Source organism: Scyliorhinus torazame, chromosome 3, assembly GCF_047496885.1.
Source record: "Scyliorhinus torazame isolate Kashiwa2021f chromosome 3, sScyTor2.1, whole genome shotgun sequence".
In the NCBI taxonomy this organism is placed as follows: Eukaryota; Metazoa; Chordata; class Chondrichthyes; order Carcharhiniformes; family Scyliorhinidae; genus Scyliorhinus; species Scyliorhinus torazame.
Window position 1 is genome coordinate 146,099,106 of NC_092709.1, and position 13,166 is coordinate 146,112,271.

The window sequence follows — 13,166 nt, forward strand, 5'->3', positions numbered from 1 at the left end:
AAGAGCATTCTACAGAGGCACACTCCCCTGCCCTGTCCCCGTAACCCTACGCATTGATCATGGCCAAGCCACCTAACTTGCACATCCAAGGAAACTAAGGGGAAATTTAGCATGGCCAATCCACCTAACCTGCTCATGTTTGGACTGTGGGAGGAAAGCAGAGCACCCTAAGGAAACCCACGCAGACATGGGGAGAACATCCAAACTCCACACAGACAGTCATCCAAGGTCAGAATCGAACCCGTCCCTGGCGCTGTGATGCAGCAATCCTAACCACTGCCACTTTAACCAGCTCAATTCTGTTCACCCATCATCCCTGTGCTTGCTGACCTTTATTGGCTCTCCATCTAATGCTGTCTCATTTTTAAAATCCTCATCCTTGTTTTAAGCCCCACCCCTCCCCATCTCTGTAGCCTCCTCTTGCCCTTCAAGATCTCTCTGTTTTTGCGTACCTCTGGTTTTAACTGCTCCACCATTGGTGACTATATATTCCGCTGTCTTGCCTCTAAGCTTTGGAATCCCTTCCATAAACCTCTCCAACTTAACACGTTCTCTCTTTGATCAAGCTTTATGTTAAATGTTATAATTTCTCCTTCTGTGGATTGATGTCAAAAATGGTTTTTATTGATATCACTTGTTAAATACTTTGGAACGTTTTACCATGTTAAATGTGCTATATTCTAAGTAAGTTGTTATTATTGAAATCTCATTTTCTAATCAGAGGTCGTACGCTGCAATACAAATGAGAGGTTGAATTTAATCTACATCAGGCAACCACCATACCAGTATAGGAATGTACCATCATGACACTATCTACAAGAACAGGACGCCCTGTCCCTGGTTAATGATATGGTCAATACTTGGATTCTGTGAGTAGCCAATCAGATTATTGTGTCCTTTGTCGCCCAGTTCCCTGAGGAGTCTGATCGATCCAGTGTAATGAGGTGTTGTCTGGTGGTTCCAGTGTATCTCAGCTTCCTGACTCTCTCATGGGTCTGAAATCTCCAAATTCCCTGAGTACACTGGCATTCCAAGGAGGCTTTTCCCCACTTGGATGAACGCATTCAAATAAAATAAAGTTAAAGAGATCTTTACAGCTCACCAGATCAAAACATTTCCATGCCTCATTAAAATGCATCTACTTGCAGACAAATACTAATGCAGGTATCACTGGATTGAACTCAATTGATATGTATATGCTGGACATGTTGTAGTTCTCTCCTGTCCCCTTTGTTTGCTTCATTTCGATTAAGACACCCATTTATCTTCTGGTTTTGAGTTCTGATGAATCTGATCTACATCATGAACTTGTCTTTTTTTTTGTCCCACAAGTAAAATACATCTGCTGTGTATTCCCAGAATATTCCCAGTGTATTCCATTTTAATTTCAACATCTGGTACTTTGTGAGGGCATTTTGGAGCGAGAATGTCAATTTGTTGCTTTTTCTATAAAGTGAATTTGCATTCACCAGCATGGTAGGGATTTACCAAATGTATTTTACATTAGATCGTCACACCCAACAGGCAGGGACATTTTGAAGCCAAGGCCAGAGGTAAAACACATTGGTGTAAACTTATGTCTTCACTGCATCAGTGGATACCTGGTGGAAAGGATGGCCCGCCCATTATAGAACCTGCACGATTGGAATAAAAATTGAATAGGATGTGGTAGAAGACAGGAGCCACTGGCTACCGTCTCCAGCAATCCAGAATACAGGGGTTTAGTTGGGAGGCTGGTGGGAGTGCCGAGCAAAGGAGGGAGCTAAGGTGAGCTCATGGGGAGAGTTGAGAGGGACGCGGAGAGTCAAAAGTTCTTGGTGGTTGGATGGGGGCGGGTTTGTGGGTGTGGGGTCAGTGGGTTTTAGGGAGGGTGCAATTGAGGTGGAATATTTGTTGAAGGTGCTGTAAGATGGTGGTGGTTGGGGTTGGGCGAAGCACTCCTGCTGGCCATCAAACAGTGCTGGAAAAGAATTTACCGGGCAGTTTCTAACTCCCTTCAGCTGGTGGGTTTCCGGAGTGCTGGAAAACCCAACTCACAGCTGTTCCATTCAAAAGACTGCCAAAATCTGATGAATGGAGCCTGATATAAATTCTAGAATCACTAACTCTCCAGAGGAAATTGGCTGTGGTTAGAGCTGGTCTGTTCATTGTGGTTTTGGGGATGGTTTCATACTTTTACCACTTAACCCCACCCCCTCCACTGTCATGAGGGGAAACGGGTAAAAATTCTCCCCTTTAGGAATAATTGTCTTGCATACACAAACCCAGGTCTAATTAGGACACAAATCACTGTTGGAAATGTAATTGTACGAATGCGTTTGTATTAAATTCCTCTCTTTGCTATGTTAAAGGAGAACTGGCTAGCTTTCAATCCGCTGAAGAAGGTTGGATCCTGTTGCAGATATTTCTAATAAGGACCAATGCAGTCTTATTCTGAATTTCTAATACACTGAATATGTTGATGCTTCATTATTACTAAATCATCTCTAAGCATCACATCCTAATGCCTTTCCCCAAATTCCTAAGTGATACACTGGAAAGAACTTTATCAGGGTCAGATTATACAGCACATATTACAGGCTGGTCAGTAAATAAATTACAAGCACACCCTTCTTGCATTAGGATACGTTAATTGAGGGAAGGTCCAGTCATGCGCATGCATTAAACCTGCAATGCAAAGAGGATCAGACCACTGCTTTGCATTGTGACAGACTGCCTAATTAAAGACTTCATGCAGGGTTGGTAGGAAAAAGAATACTGTACCAATTGGCAAGGGGCATCCAGCCCATCCAGGCCTGGCTGGCCTGGCTCCCCTTTTTCCCCCTTATTGCCTCGGAGTCCCTGTTTATTGAAATCAACTTGCATTGTTATTGACAAATGAATTGCTCTGCCTGCTGAGAGGCCAACACTTGACAGTTTCCAAACAGGAGAGAGAAGCCGCTCGTGGATCAATGGGCCGTGTGTGGAGAGGGGGGTTTCCATAACGAAAGCCAAGCTGGAAATATACAAGGACATGAAACTGAGCATCCTCTCTTCCTCTTTGTACTCTTTGAAATCTCAATAATCTTAATTTGAAGAAACAGATGCTCAATTTGTAAAACTGTTCTTGTGTCTCCATCTTGGATTGTACATTTCAAATCATAGAAGTGCAAGATTGAAATCCTTTTCCCACCACCGGCCCCCCTCCCCTCCAAAAACAGAAGATCTGAAGTGGCATGGATTTAAAAAATAAATAAATTTAGGGTACCCAATTCTTTTTTTACGATTAAGGGACAATTTAGCGTGACCAATCCACCGACTCCTGCACATCGTCTTGGGTTGTGGGGGTGAGACCCACACAGACACGGGGAGAATGTGCAAACTCCACATGGACAGTGATCCAGAGCCAGGATTCGAACCCGTGTCCTCAGCGCCATGAGACACAGTGCTAACCACTGCGTCACCGTGCTGCCCATGGACTTTTAAATATTTGATGTGTTTGTGTGAAGATGAATGCCCCACTGCACAATAATTATGAAGGGATGGAAACCCCCTTACATACAGCAAACAATCCTTGCATTCATTGTGACCAGAATGCCACAGGACAAATATTGTAGATGGTTAGTCCAGCTGAGCTGGTGCATGCCGTGAAATCTTCGATTAAAATACTGCGTAAATAATTTATTTCACCATGTGCACGGCACTGGGACAAAATGTGCCTCTCTCCTGTTTGGCTTTAGATGTCTGAATACCAATACACAGCAGAGACATACCAATGGGCAAGGTGCATCTAATCCAGGGGCACCCTGTTCTCCTTTCTCCCCCTTTGTCCCTTTTTTGCCTTTCTTTCCCTTTTCCCCCTGTGGACACAATGGTTTGGTCAAAAAAAAGTTTTGTGAACTCAGACACTGCTACATGTACATTAAGTTAAGCCAATTTGAACATTATGAATTAAACACTAAAAGAGTAATAATGAGTTTAAAGCCAGAAAAACGCTCGGCGGTTATAAGGAGTAAAGGGACTTCAGTGAGGATAAAGGGTGATATTAGAAAAAAAGGGGAATTAGTGAGGTTGCAGGAGCACTTAGGAGCAAAGTTATATTCAGAAAGAGGTAAAACTGCAACTCTTTATTACAGCAGTCAAATTAAGGAGTACAAATTAAAAGGGTGGGGCAGGTCCATAGGTGGGAACCAATATGCTTGGGTTCCAGAGGGCAGAGGGGGAAGGAGAAAGGTAGGTACCTCCAGGAAAGTGAAGCATGCTTCAATCTGAACAACTTGAATAAGAATCTGGAAGGAAGAACGTTTCTACAGAGGAAGTGGCCCTTTGCGTTTACCTAAGAATGCTCTTGTGACAAACGGAAATCTGCTGTATAGCGCTTTGGCAATTTTCTACATCAATGATACACATGTTGCAGTCCGTGGTCCTCATTCACAAGTGCTGCATAGGCAAATGGAAAAGGACACTACCTCTACAAACTGAAAACAATTCAATCAATTGTGCAATTAGAAGCAAAATGGAAATAAAATATAATCATTTAACACAGCCCTCCTGATACTATGAGATGTCTAGCAAATCAAATGTACAACTATCAGGGAATTACACCCTCAAGAACATGAAACATGGCATTTGGCCAATGAAAGAAGCATGCTTTTTTAATATTAATACATCCTTTGATATTTTATTCTCTGAATAATTTAATTGATGAGATTTGGTCTTGGAAAGTTGCATGTACAAAGTTATATGATACTTTTTACAAAATTGTACCAGTGGTTTGATCACAGTCTTTATTGCATTTCATGCCAATTATGTCTTTAATACAAATGTCTGACAGGAAAAAGATCTGTTTAAGACTTTAGAACCACTATTGTTGGATAACTTGTACACTTAAAAGGAGGGCTGTGGATGGATAGCACACACAGGTCTATTTTCTGAGTAGGTTCTCCTGGCGACGTGTTTTACCAGCTGGCAGTCCATGTTGGGAAGCTGCGGTAATGCTGCCCATAATCTCCTCACAACGTGCTGTAGGCAAGACTCGCTGCCAGTGTTGCCCACTCAGACAATCAACCATCAACAAGAGATCGATAACATATACACTTCAAAAATGAACTGTTGATTGATAGCTCAGACAGTGCACCATCTTGAAAGTGCCATCAGCTATGCCAGCAGACAAATACTTACTTTGCACATATGACATTTCTTTGTTCACTATTTTTAATGGAAAAGTTAAAGTACCGAAAGTAAAATGCTAACACTCAGTGGTCAGAGGAGTGCAATAGGACTTTGTTAAATATCCATCCAGTTATATTGCCTTTTCTCGGCCTATATAAATGGATGTGGAAGATTGGCTTGTACAGTTGACACAAAATTGGACAACTCATGCAGTCTACATTAGAGCCCTGGATGGACACAATCAATGCAGTCTACACAGTGTTGTGGATCGTCTTACAGACAATAGATGAGCAGTGGTTATCTGGTTCATGCCATTAGTCAGCTCATACAAAACCACAAGAAACCTATGGATGGATTTTTCATGCAACTTAAAAATGCTCTCCAAACGAACATCTCTGTGCTTTATTCAAAAACATTCATGTCGGAATCCAAATGCCAATGCTTCAGTATTCCTGATTATCTCGTTCAATCAACCACTTTCCACTATTGCATTTGTTTTACTTTGCTATTACTGATTTCACATGTGCTCATTAAAATAAGCACCTTACTTTTAGATCAAAGGCTTTAAGATGTCAAACGATAAAGTAATTGTGAAAACTTAGTTAATTTTTGTTGTTGCAATAATACAAAATTTTTGGATGGAGAAGAATCAGAGTGTAGGTGACCTAGGCACAATCAGACCTTCTAGTATACACCTTCTAGTTGGTGAGTAGCAAAAGTGAGGGTCTACCTGTTCCAGTTTCTTGAGTCCACCTGACCTAATTACCCTAAAAGACCCCAAAAAAAGAAACAACTCGGGGGGGAGATTCCACCTGCTGCCAAATTTAATAAAAATCAAGATTTTTGGGACAAAGCTTTTCTCTAAAACTAGGAATACATTTGGCGAAAAATAAAAATAAATCTAGGAACTTGGTTCATTACCTTATCCATATTTTTGTGACTAAGGTCCAGGAGAAATGGTTAATGCAACATTATTGATAGGACTTTACATTATGGTTAACATCACTGGAATAATTTCAAGTATAAAAATCTTGTGCATATTGACACTGCGGTCATCATTTCTGGCTAAGTTTTTAAGTCAACAAATAAGATACAATCTGATTTGAAATATAACCAAAATAATGCAGATGTTGCAGTTCTGGAGGAGCCATAGTAGACTTAAAACAAACCCCAAGTGTGAATTTTGGGTTCGTTTGGTGGGGTGTTTCCTGACACCCATGTTGGCGAGATTGCGGCCCGTATTTAACGGCACTTAGTGCCGGAAATGAGCCCTCATGAGCTTCTTGCCATTACTGGCTGTCTTGTCGTCTGATTCGCCAGAATCATGCCTCAGCATCTCGCCGCTAACAAGGGGGAACTGCTTTTAAACACTCGCTCACCACCTCACTCCCAGTCAACACACAATCATGGCAGCGTCCAGGCTTCTCTTTGCTTTGGGGATGCCAACCTGGCCAGGCTTCTCAGTGCCGTCAATATGAGACGGGACATCCTGTTCCCCTGAGGGGCCTGGAGAACCAGCAGCAAGGTCACCAATATCGTAGTCAGTTCGGGCATCATGACCAGGAGGACGGCCGTCCAATGTCGGAAGGAGACCAATATCCTCCACCGAGCTGCAAGGATAAGTTACCACCTCTCTCCTGGCATCAGTTCCACCTGCACCCTCTCAAATTCCCAACCCCTCCCTCCCCCCAAAAAAGATCACTGGCTGACACCTCGCACCCTCCTCACATCCGATCTTCGTGCTTGCTCCTCAGAACAACCCCTTCATGTCCAGGTGCGGTGCCCACACATGCTACCTGCCGAAGACACCCCAATCCATCAAACATGCGTCTCACAAAGCCCTCTCTTGTCCCCTTAGGAGAAGGTAGCCCATAATAAGCGAGAAAGGGTCAAGACGGGGGGGGGGGGGGGGGGGGGGGGGGTGTGCGGAGTACCATAGATTTGAGTCCTCACCCAGTATGAGAAACGGGTCGTGGAAATCACGGGGTTTACAGAGAACAGCAAGGTCGGCCTGCGTCAGAGAGGTGAGGATCCACTGCCCCTTCACCCAGATGACCTGTCTCAAGTGAGTTGTTCATGTCAGACAAAATGATCCTTCCATCTCACTGGCCACATGTCCATTGTCTCGCAGGATCTCCATCTGATGGATCCGGGCCATCCGGAGCTACTTCCCCCCACCCACCACCCAACAGACCACCTCGGATGAGACCTCTGAGGAGTCCACCACTGAGGCAACATAGCTTCAATCCCACCTTTCAACATTGCAGAGACGCACACCTTGGTGGGCGAGTTTAGTGGATGGGCTTACCGGGCACAATCTGGTGAGCATCACACAGTTGCTGATGCACATCAGGAGAGACAGGAACATCCAGGGGAGTCAGCATTCAGAGGTCTGCTGTATCCCAGGACTCAACTGGATCCCAGTCAGATGTCGAGCCTCTGGACAAGGATCTCCCGGAGCTGATGTAGAAGATAGAACACAGCCGTGACATACAGGAGGGGATGTCAGTGACATTCCAGCGCGTTCACAGCCGAATGGAGCAATCCCAAAGGCTACGGGCGCAGGAGATGATGTCGGTGATGCCATAGGAGATGATTCATGGCACCGAGGCCAACACTGCAAGGATGGCAACCACAGTGGAAAGCTTGGAGCACAATGTTAACGTCGGCATCTTGAGTGATGGTGCCCAAGTCATGGCTCAGTCTGTGACAACTATGGCCTTGACATCATGTCCCAGTCTCTGATGGACATGTCCCAGAAGCAGGTGGACATTGCCAGGCACTGCGAAGCATGGCCCAGTTACTGAGGAGTATCAGTGAGGGCTTCGACACCATGGTGCAGACAGTGGGGGACCACCAGCACTGACAGAGCCAGTTGACGCAGAGGCCTCTGGAGTTCACGCCAGCTGCCCCTCCATCTCATGGAGGCCCCCAGGGCCGTAAGGGCCGTTAGGGAGGAGGCAGCCCTGGAGGCCAACACGGGGCCTGCCACCAAGGAAACAGTGGCGATCTCCAGTTCTTCTGAATCCCGCCATCCTGACACCAGCGCATCTCAAGAGCAGCAGGCAGAACAGGATGGCACGGCAACGCCAGTGACACCAGTAAGTCGGCCGGGGCTCCCCGGCCCCAGGCCCTCCAGAGGACGTCTACCAAGGGCATCAAAGGCCACAGGAGAGCAGCAAGCATAAGACTGCCTCCATCTCTGCTGTGTATCCTGGGGACACACCTAGACGTAGCAGCAGACTATGGAGGAGCAAGAAGAGAGAGAATCACTGATTGAGCATGTAGGGGAGGGCACATGTTACACCTAATACATGCGAAGCCTCGATTGTGTTAATCTTCACATTCGGCCTGCCTGCATCCCCATCCCCGATGCAGACCCTGTTCAGAGGATGGGTGAGAGCGCGTTGAGAGCAGAAAGACAGGAGTCAGACTTTGGCAGTACAAGAGCTTCCCTAACAGCGAGTGATCATCACTCTCCTGCCTTGTATATTGACCAACTGACAGTGCCGACACAGGCCCATCACCCATCACCCCATCACCCCGGGGTAAAATTACACAGACCCTTAGATGGTGGAACAGGGTAGTTGGGGGTGGGGAGAATGGGGAATGGGGGGAGGAGGATTGGGCTGAGTAGAGGAATTGGGGGGGATGGGAATCCGGGTGGGAGGGGGGGATGGGGAGAAGGAGGGATTGGGGGGGAGAAGGGGGTGAGCTTACGGACAAACCCTTGTCCGATGAGAATCGGGTGAGGATGAGGGCATCTCTAGTCCTCCAGGCATTCTGGACCCTTGCCGCCTGTCCTCCATCCTCCGGCTCCTTCTACGGGTCCTTCCTGGGCTCGTCCTTCAGCTTCTCCTGGTTCACCTCCTCTTTGGGCGAGGCTGCTTGTTCCTCCTCCTCCAGCATATCGCCCTGCTACTGTGCCAGATTGTGGAGGGAAAGCAGACCACCACAAAGTGGGAAGCCCTCTCGGAGATGGTGGGTGGGGGGGGGGGGGGGGGGGGGGGTGTACTGCAGTGTACCTCTAGAGCGGTCCAGGCATTGTAACCGCATTTTGAGCAATCCAATGCACCGCTCAATGACAGCACAGGTGGCAGCATGGGCTTCGCTATATCGGGTCTCTGCCTCGGGTCTTCAGCCTCTGCACTGGCGTCATCAGCCAAGACCTCAGCCGGTGCCCCTTATCCTCAAAGAGCCAATCCATCCTGGGGTGGTCCTTGAAGATGCCGAGGATCTCCGCTTGTCCTAAAATGTAGCTGTCATGCACACGCCTTGGGAAACATGCACACGTGCATGATCTGGAGGTGGTGGTCGCACACGAGTTGAACATTCAGGGAGTGGAACCCCTTCCTGTTAATGAAGGGCCCTCACTGATGTCTGATGTGTGCAAGGCAACATTATTGCCATCAATTACTCCCTGGACCTGGGGCCCAGGCATCTTGGTGGGCTTGGTCGAGCTTAAAGTTGGTAAAGTCTGATCCCTGGGCAAACAGGACATCTGTGACATCACGGATGCACTTGAAGGCTGTAGCTTGGGAAATGGCGCACAAGTCCCCACTGAAGCCTTGGAATGAACAGGTGGCTTAAAGGTTCAGGGCTGCGGTGACCTTCAGGGCTACCGGGAGCGGGTACCCTCCTCCACAGGGTGCCAATTCCGATAGACCCATACTCCTTCTGGCAACATTAGGGAGGCCGTGCTCATGTGCCTTCCCTGATCCACATACTTACCCTATGGTCACGAGGATATTCCCAGTGCTGAATCCTAGCTCTTGAGTGTTTGATTGTTGACTGCTGCCTCTCTGGTGCTGATGCGTCTCGAGTTCAGGCAAAGTATTCAGGCTACAAAGTTTGATTGAACTGCGATGCAATAATCATCGTCTGAGACATGGCACGTGTACCCATGAGAAGCCACTTGATAATATTTTGCTTATTAAACGGTCAACTGTAACAATGATTTGAAAATCAACTACGTATCAGTCCACATATCACACTAACCATTAAACAACAAGGAAACGTCACCTTTCCATATTGGTACCAATATAAAGCTATATCGCAAAATAAACCATACACACGGTATCACAGCTTACAGGTTCCACAACTGAAATGGAGGATAAATCTGAGACTGTGTTATCATGTTCAGAACTTTGACGTAGAAATTATCTGTCCATCAATGTTTTACTTGTTTCACGTATCAGTGCCATTCTCAATCCAAGAGCCACAGCTGTGCAGGCCCTCCCACACGGCCCAATCTCACTGGAACCAAATCTTGGCATCCACATACTCAGCTGGCACTCAAGGAGCAGTTGAACATCTTTGATTTCCAGCATGTTTAACCGGCGATGAAGTCCCATTTACATGTAGCACTCACCACACCAGCACCAAAAGTATCAGCAATCTGCAAAAGCATTTCTTCTGTCCCCTTGAGCCTGGTGTTCCAGCACCCAGGTACCTTAGAAAAAATATCCTTCTTTCCGGGTATAGAAAAGGAAGGAAACAACAACAGCAGCCTCCAGGCATCTGCAACCACCAGCAGGAGCAAGCAGCAAACATAACCTGCAGCTGTGAAATGCAATCCCAACTAACAAGGCCAATTCCTTATTAGCAATAGCCTTCAGCTGTGAAGCTAGAGGCTGCTCACAGTCAAAGGGAGTTAAAACGACTGTTGGCACGTAACCAAGAGCAGGGCTCTGTCCTGGATGTGTTTGGTAGGACAGACAGGCAGCAGCTGTAGTTGCCCCTTTTATGTGCAACCACAATATTTAAAGATAGCTTGAAGGTCTCACAGGCGCAAAGACCCTCACCCCTCTTCCCTCCGGCCAAGGGAAGACCCCTGGCCTGGAATGCTTTAGCCCCCCCCCCGACCAAGCCCAATCCCTCTGTCTGTAGCCCCCCTCCCCCGCCCGCCCACTGGGGCACCAGGGGCAGCAGCTGCAGTGCCCTTGAGCTGCATGCTGGAAAATGGAAATGGCTACTCACCTCCTCAGTTCCCCTCAGCAGCCATTGCGCCAGCTTCACGTTTTGAAAAAGGAATACTAAACAACAGCAACGTGATTTCCCGCTAGGGAGCCGATTAATCCCCGGGAGGCCATTGCATTCGATTTCAATATCGTTAATGAGTTGGAAATGAATGCAAATGAAGGCTAATGATATGCTCACCATATTTGGGCATGGTCCTGAACTCGCCATCGGAAGCGGGCTGGTTAGATAGCAAAGTGATTTGCGCTGGGTGCGAATCTCTATTTTTGGCCTTTCCGGCTATTTAACCGGCGTGCCCAGATCCGTACCCGGCGCAACACAGTGATTAAATCGCACTGTCACTTTCTCCCTCGACACATGCTGCCAGACCTATTGAAGATTTCCAGCACTTTCTGTTTTGATTTCCGAATGGAAATCCTTGCATGCAAACATTTGCTTATAACAATGTAGTTATAGGTTCTACCTAGTAGGCAGTACTTTGGAACAAATCTCCCAACTTCACTGGAAACTTGTATGCATGAAAAGAACATATTTATTAACTGATCTTGCAACGGGCCCTAGACAACTTACTGTCAACACAAAAAAACTGTTTAACGTTGCACTATTGCAAGCTGTGGACATCATTGCCTGACGTTTACTTCAGACGCAAAACAATTTGTAAGATAATGAACCAAGTTCTAACATTTATACAATTGTTTTTTTATTCATGGGATGTGGGTGTCGCTGGCTGGGCCAGCATTTATTGCCCATCCCTAACTGCCTTTGTACAGAGTGGCTTGCTTGGTCATTTCAGAGGGCATTTAAGAGTCAACCACATTGCTGTGTATCTGGAGTCACATGTAGGCCAGACCAGGTAAGGATGGCAGATTTCTTTCCTTAAAGGACACGAGTGAACAGGATGGGTTTATACGACAATCGACAATGGTTTCTGGTCATCATTAGACTTTTAATTTCAGATTTTTATTATTGGGATTCCAACCCAGATCCCCAGATTATTGATTTGCGTCTCTGGATTACTGGTCTGGAGAAAATACCACTATGCTACTGCCTTCCCCAAAGTTCTTCACACATCACAATCACAACTTTTGCATGATGTTTAACCCCTTGCATTTTATTTTTATCTATCAATGATTATCAATATGACATGGAACATGATAAAGAAACAGTTTGGAATGAATTGAGAAATAATCTGAGTGAATTAATTGTGATGTACTCTATCAGTTCGATAATTTTCTTTTGTATTCACTGTACAATGTTCAGTTGCAATTAGAAAGTCATACAACAGGCCCATATCGAGTGAATGGAGGCTACCTCACTCACTGTATTGTGTTGTGCCCAATGCAGATTAAAAAGGAATACTGGAGCTCGAAGCACATTTGGTTCTCATGCTCATGGATCATTTCATTTCACGAACAATGGAAACAACCATTTGAAGACAGTCATGAATAAACATATCTGTAACTGCACCTTTTCGCCCCTCTCTCCTCTATCTCCTTTTGGACCAGAGAAACCCTGAAAGTAAAACAAGTCATCAAAGTAACTCTGAATAAATTTGTAATGCCCGCTGTGAAAAAATAAAATGACAAAGAATCTGTTTACTCAGACTCATTTTACTGTGGTGTAAAGAGGAACAGACACGTTTTCTCAATCTCCACTTGTTTCCTTCTTGTTCCTAATTTTCACCTGTCTCCCTGCTTTTTAATCCTTTGTCAGGATAAACAATTTGCCTTGATTAATTTTGTCAGTTACCTTGATTTTCTGAAAAGATTCACCTAGGTAGACTGACAATAATGTCTTTTCCAAAGGAAAGATGTCCAACTATCTATTCATCAGTTAAATATCTTATATGTGCAATGCGCATTGCTGTTCACCTCTATACCTCCTTAATAGCAATCATTTTACTGAAAATCATTCAGGTAATTTGAATTCCACAAAAAAATTGAACAAAACTTGGACAAAAGGTTAAATATTTTACAAATTCTGGATGGTCTTCTTTTAAGTGAAAACACTTGGAATCCTTAGAAACAAGAGGCTGG

At 45.6% G+C, this 13,166-nt stretch overlaps 1 protein-coding gene across 1 annotated transcript in view; it reads right to left on the reverse strand.

Annotated features, from left to right (window-relative positions):
• Positions 1-13,166, reverse strand: part of LOC140408742 (uncharacterized) — a 264,053-nt gene that overhangs the window by 14,377 nt on the left and 236,510 nt on the right. Inside the window, exons 32-33 of the mRNA XM_072496372.1 lie at positions 12,598-12,642; positions 3,753-3,839 (exon numbers count right to left, since the gene is read on the reverse strand). Coding sequence (XP_072352473.1) covers positions 3,753-3,839; positions 12,598-12,642 — 132 coding nt within the window. The remainder of the gene's footprint in view (positions 1-3,752; positions 3,840-12,597; positions 12,643-13,166) is intronic.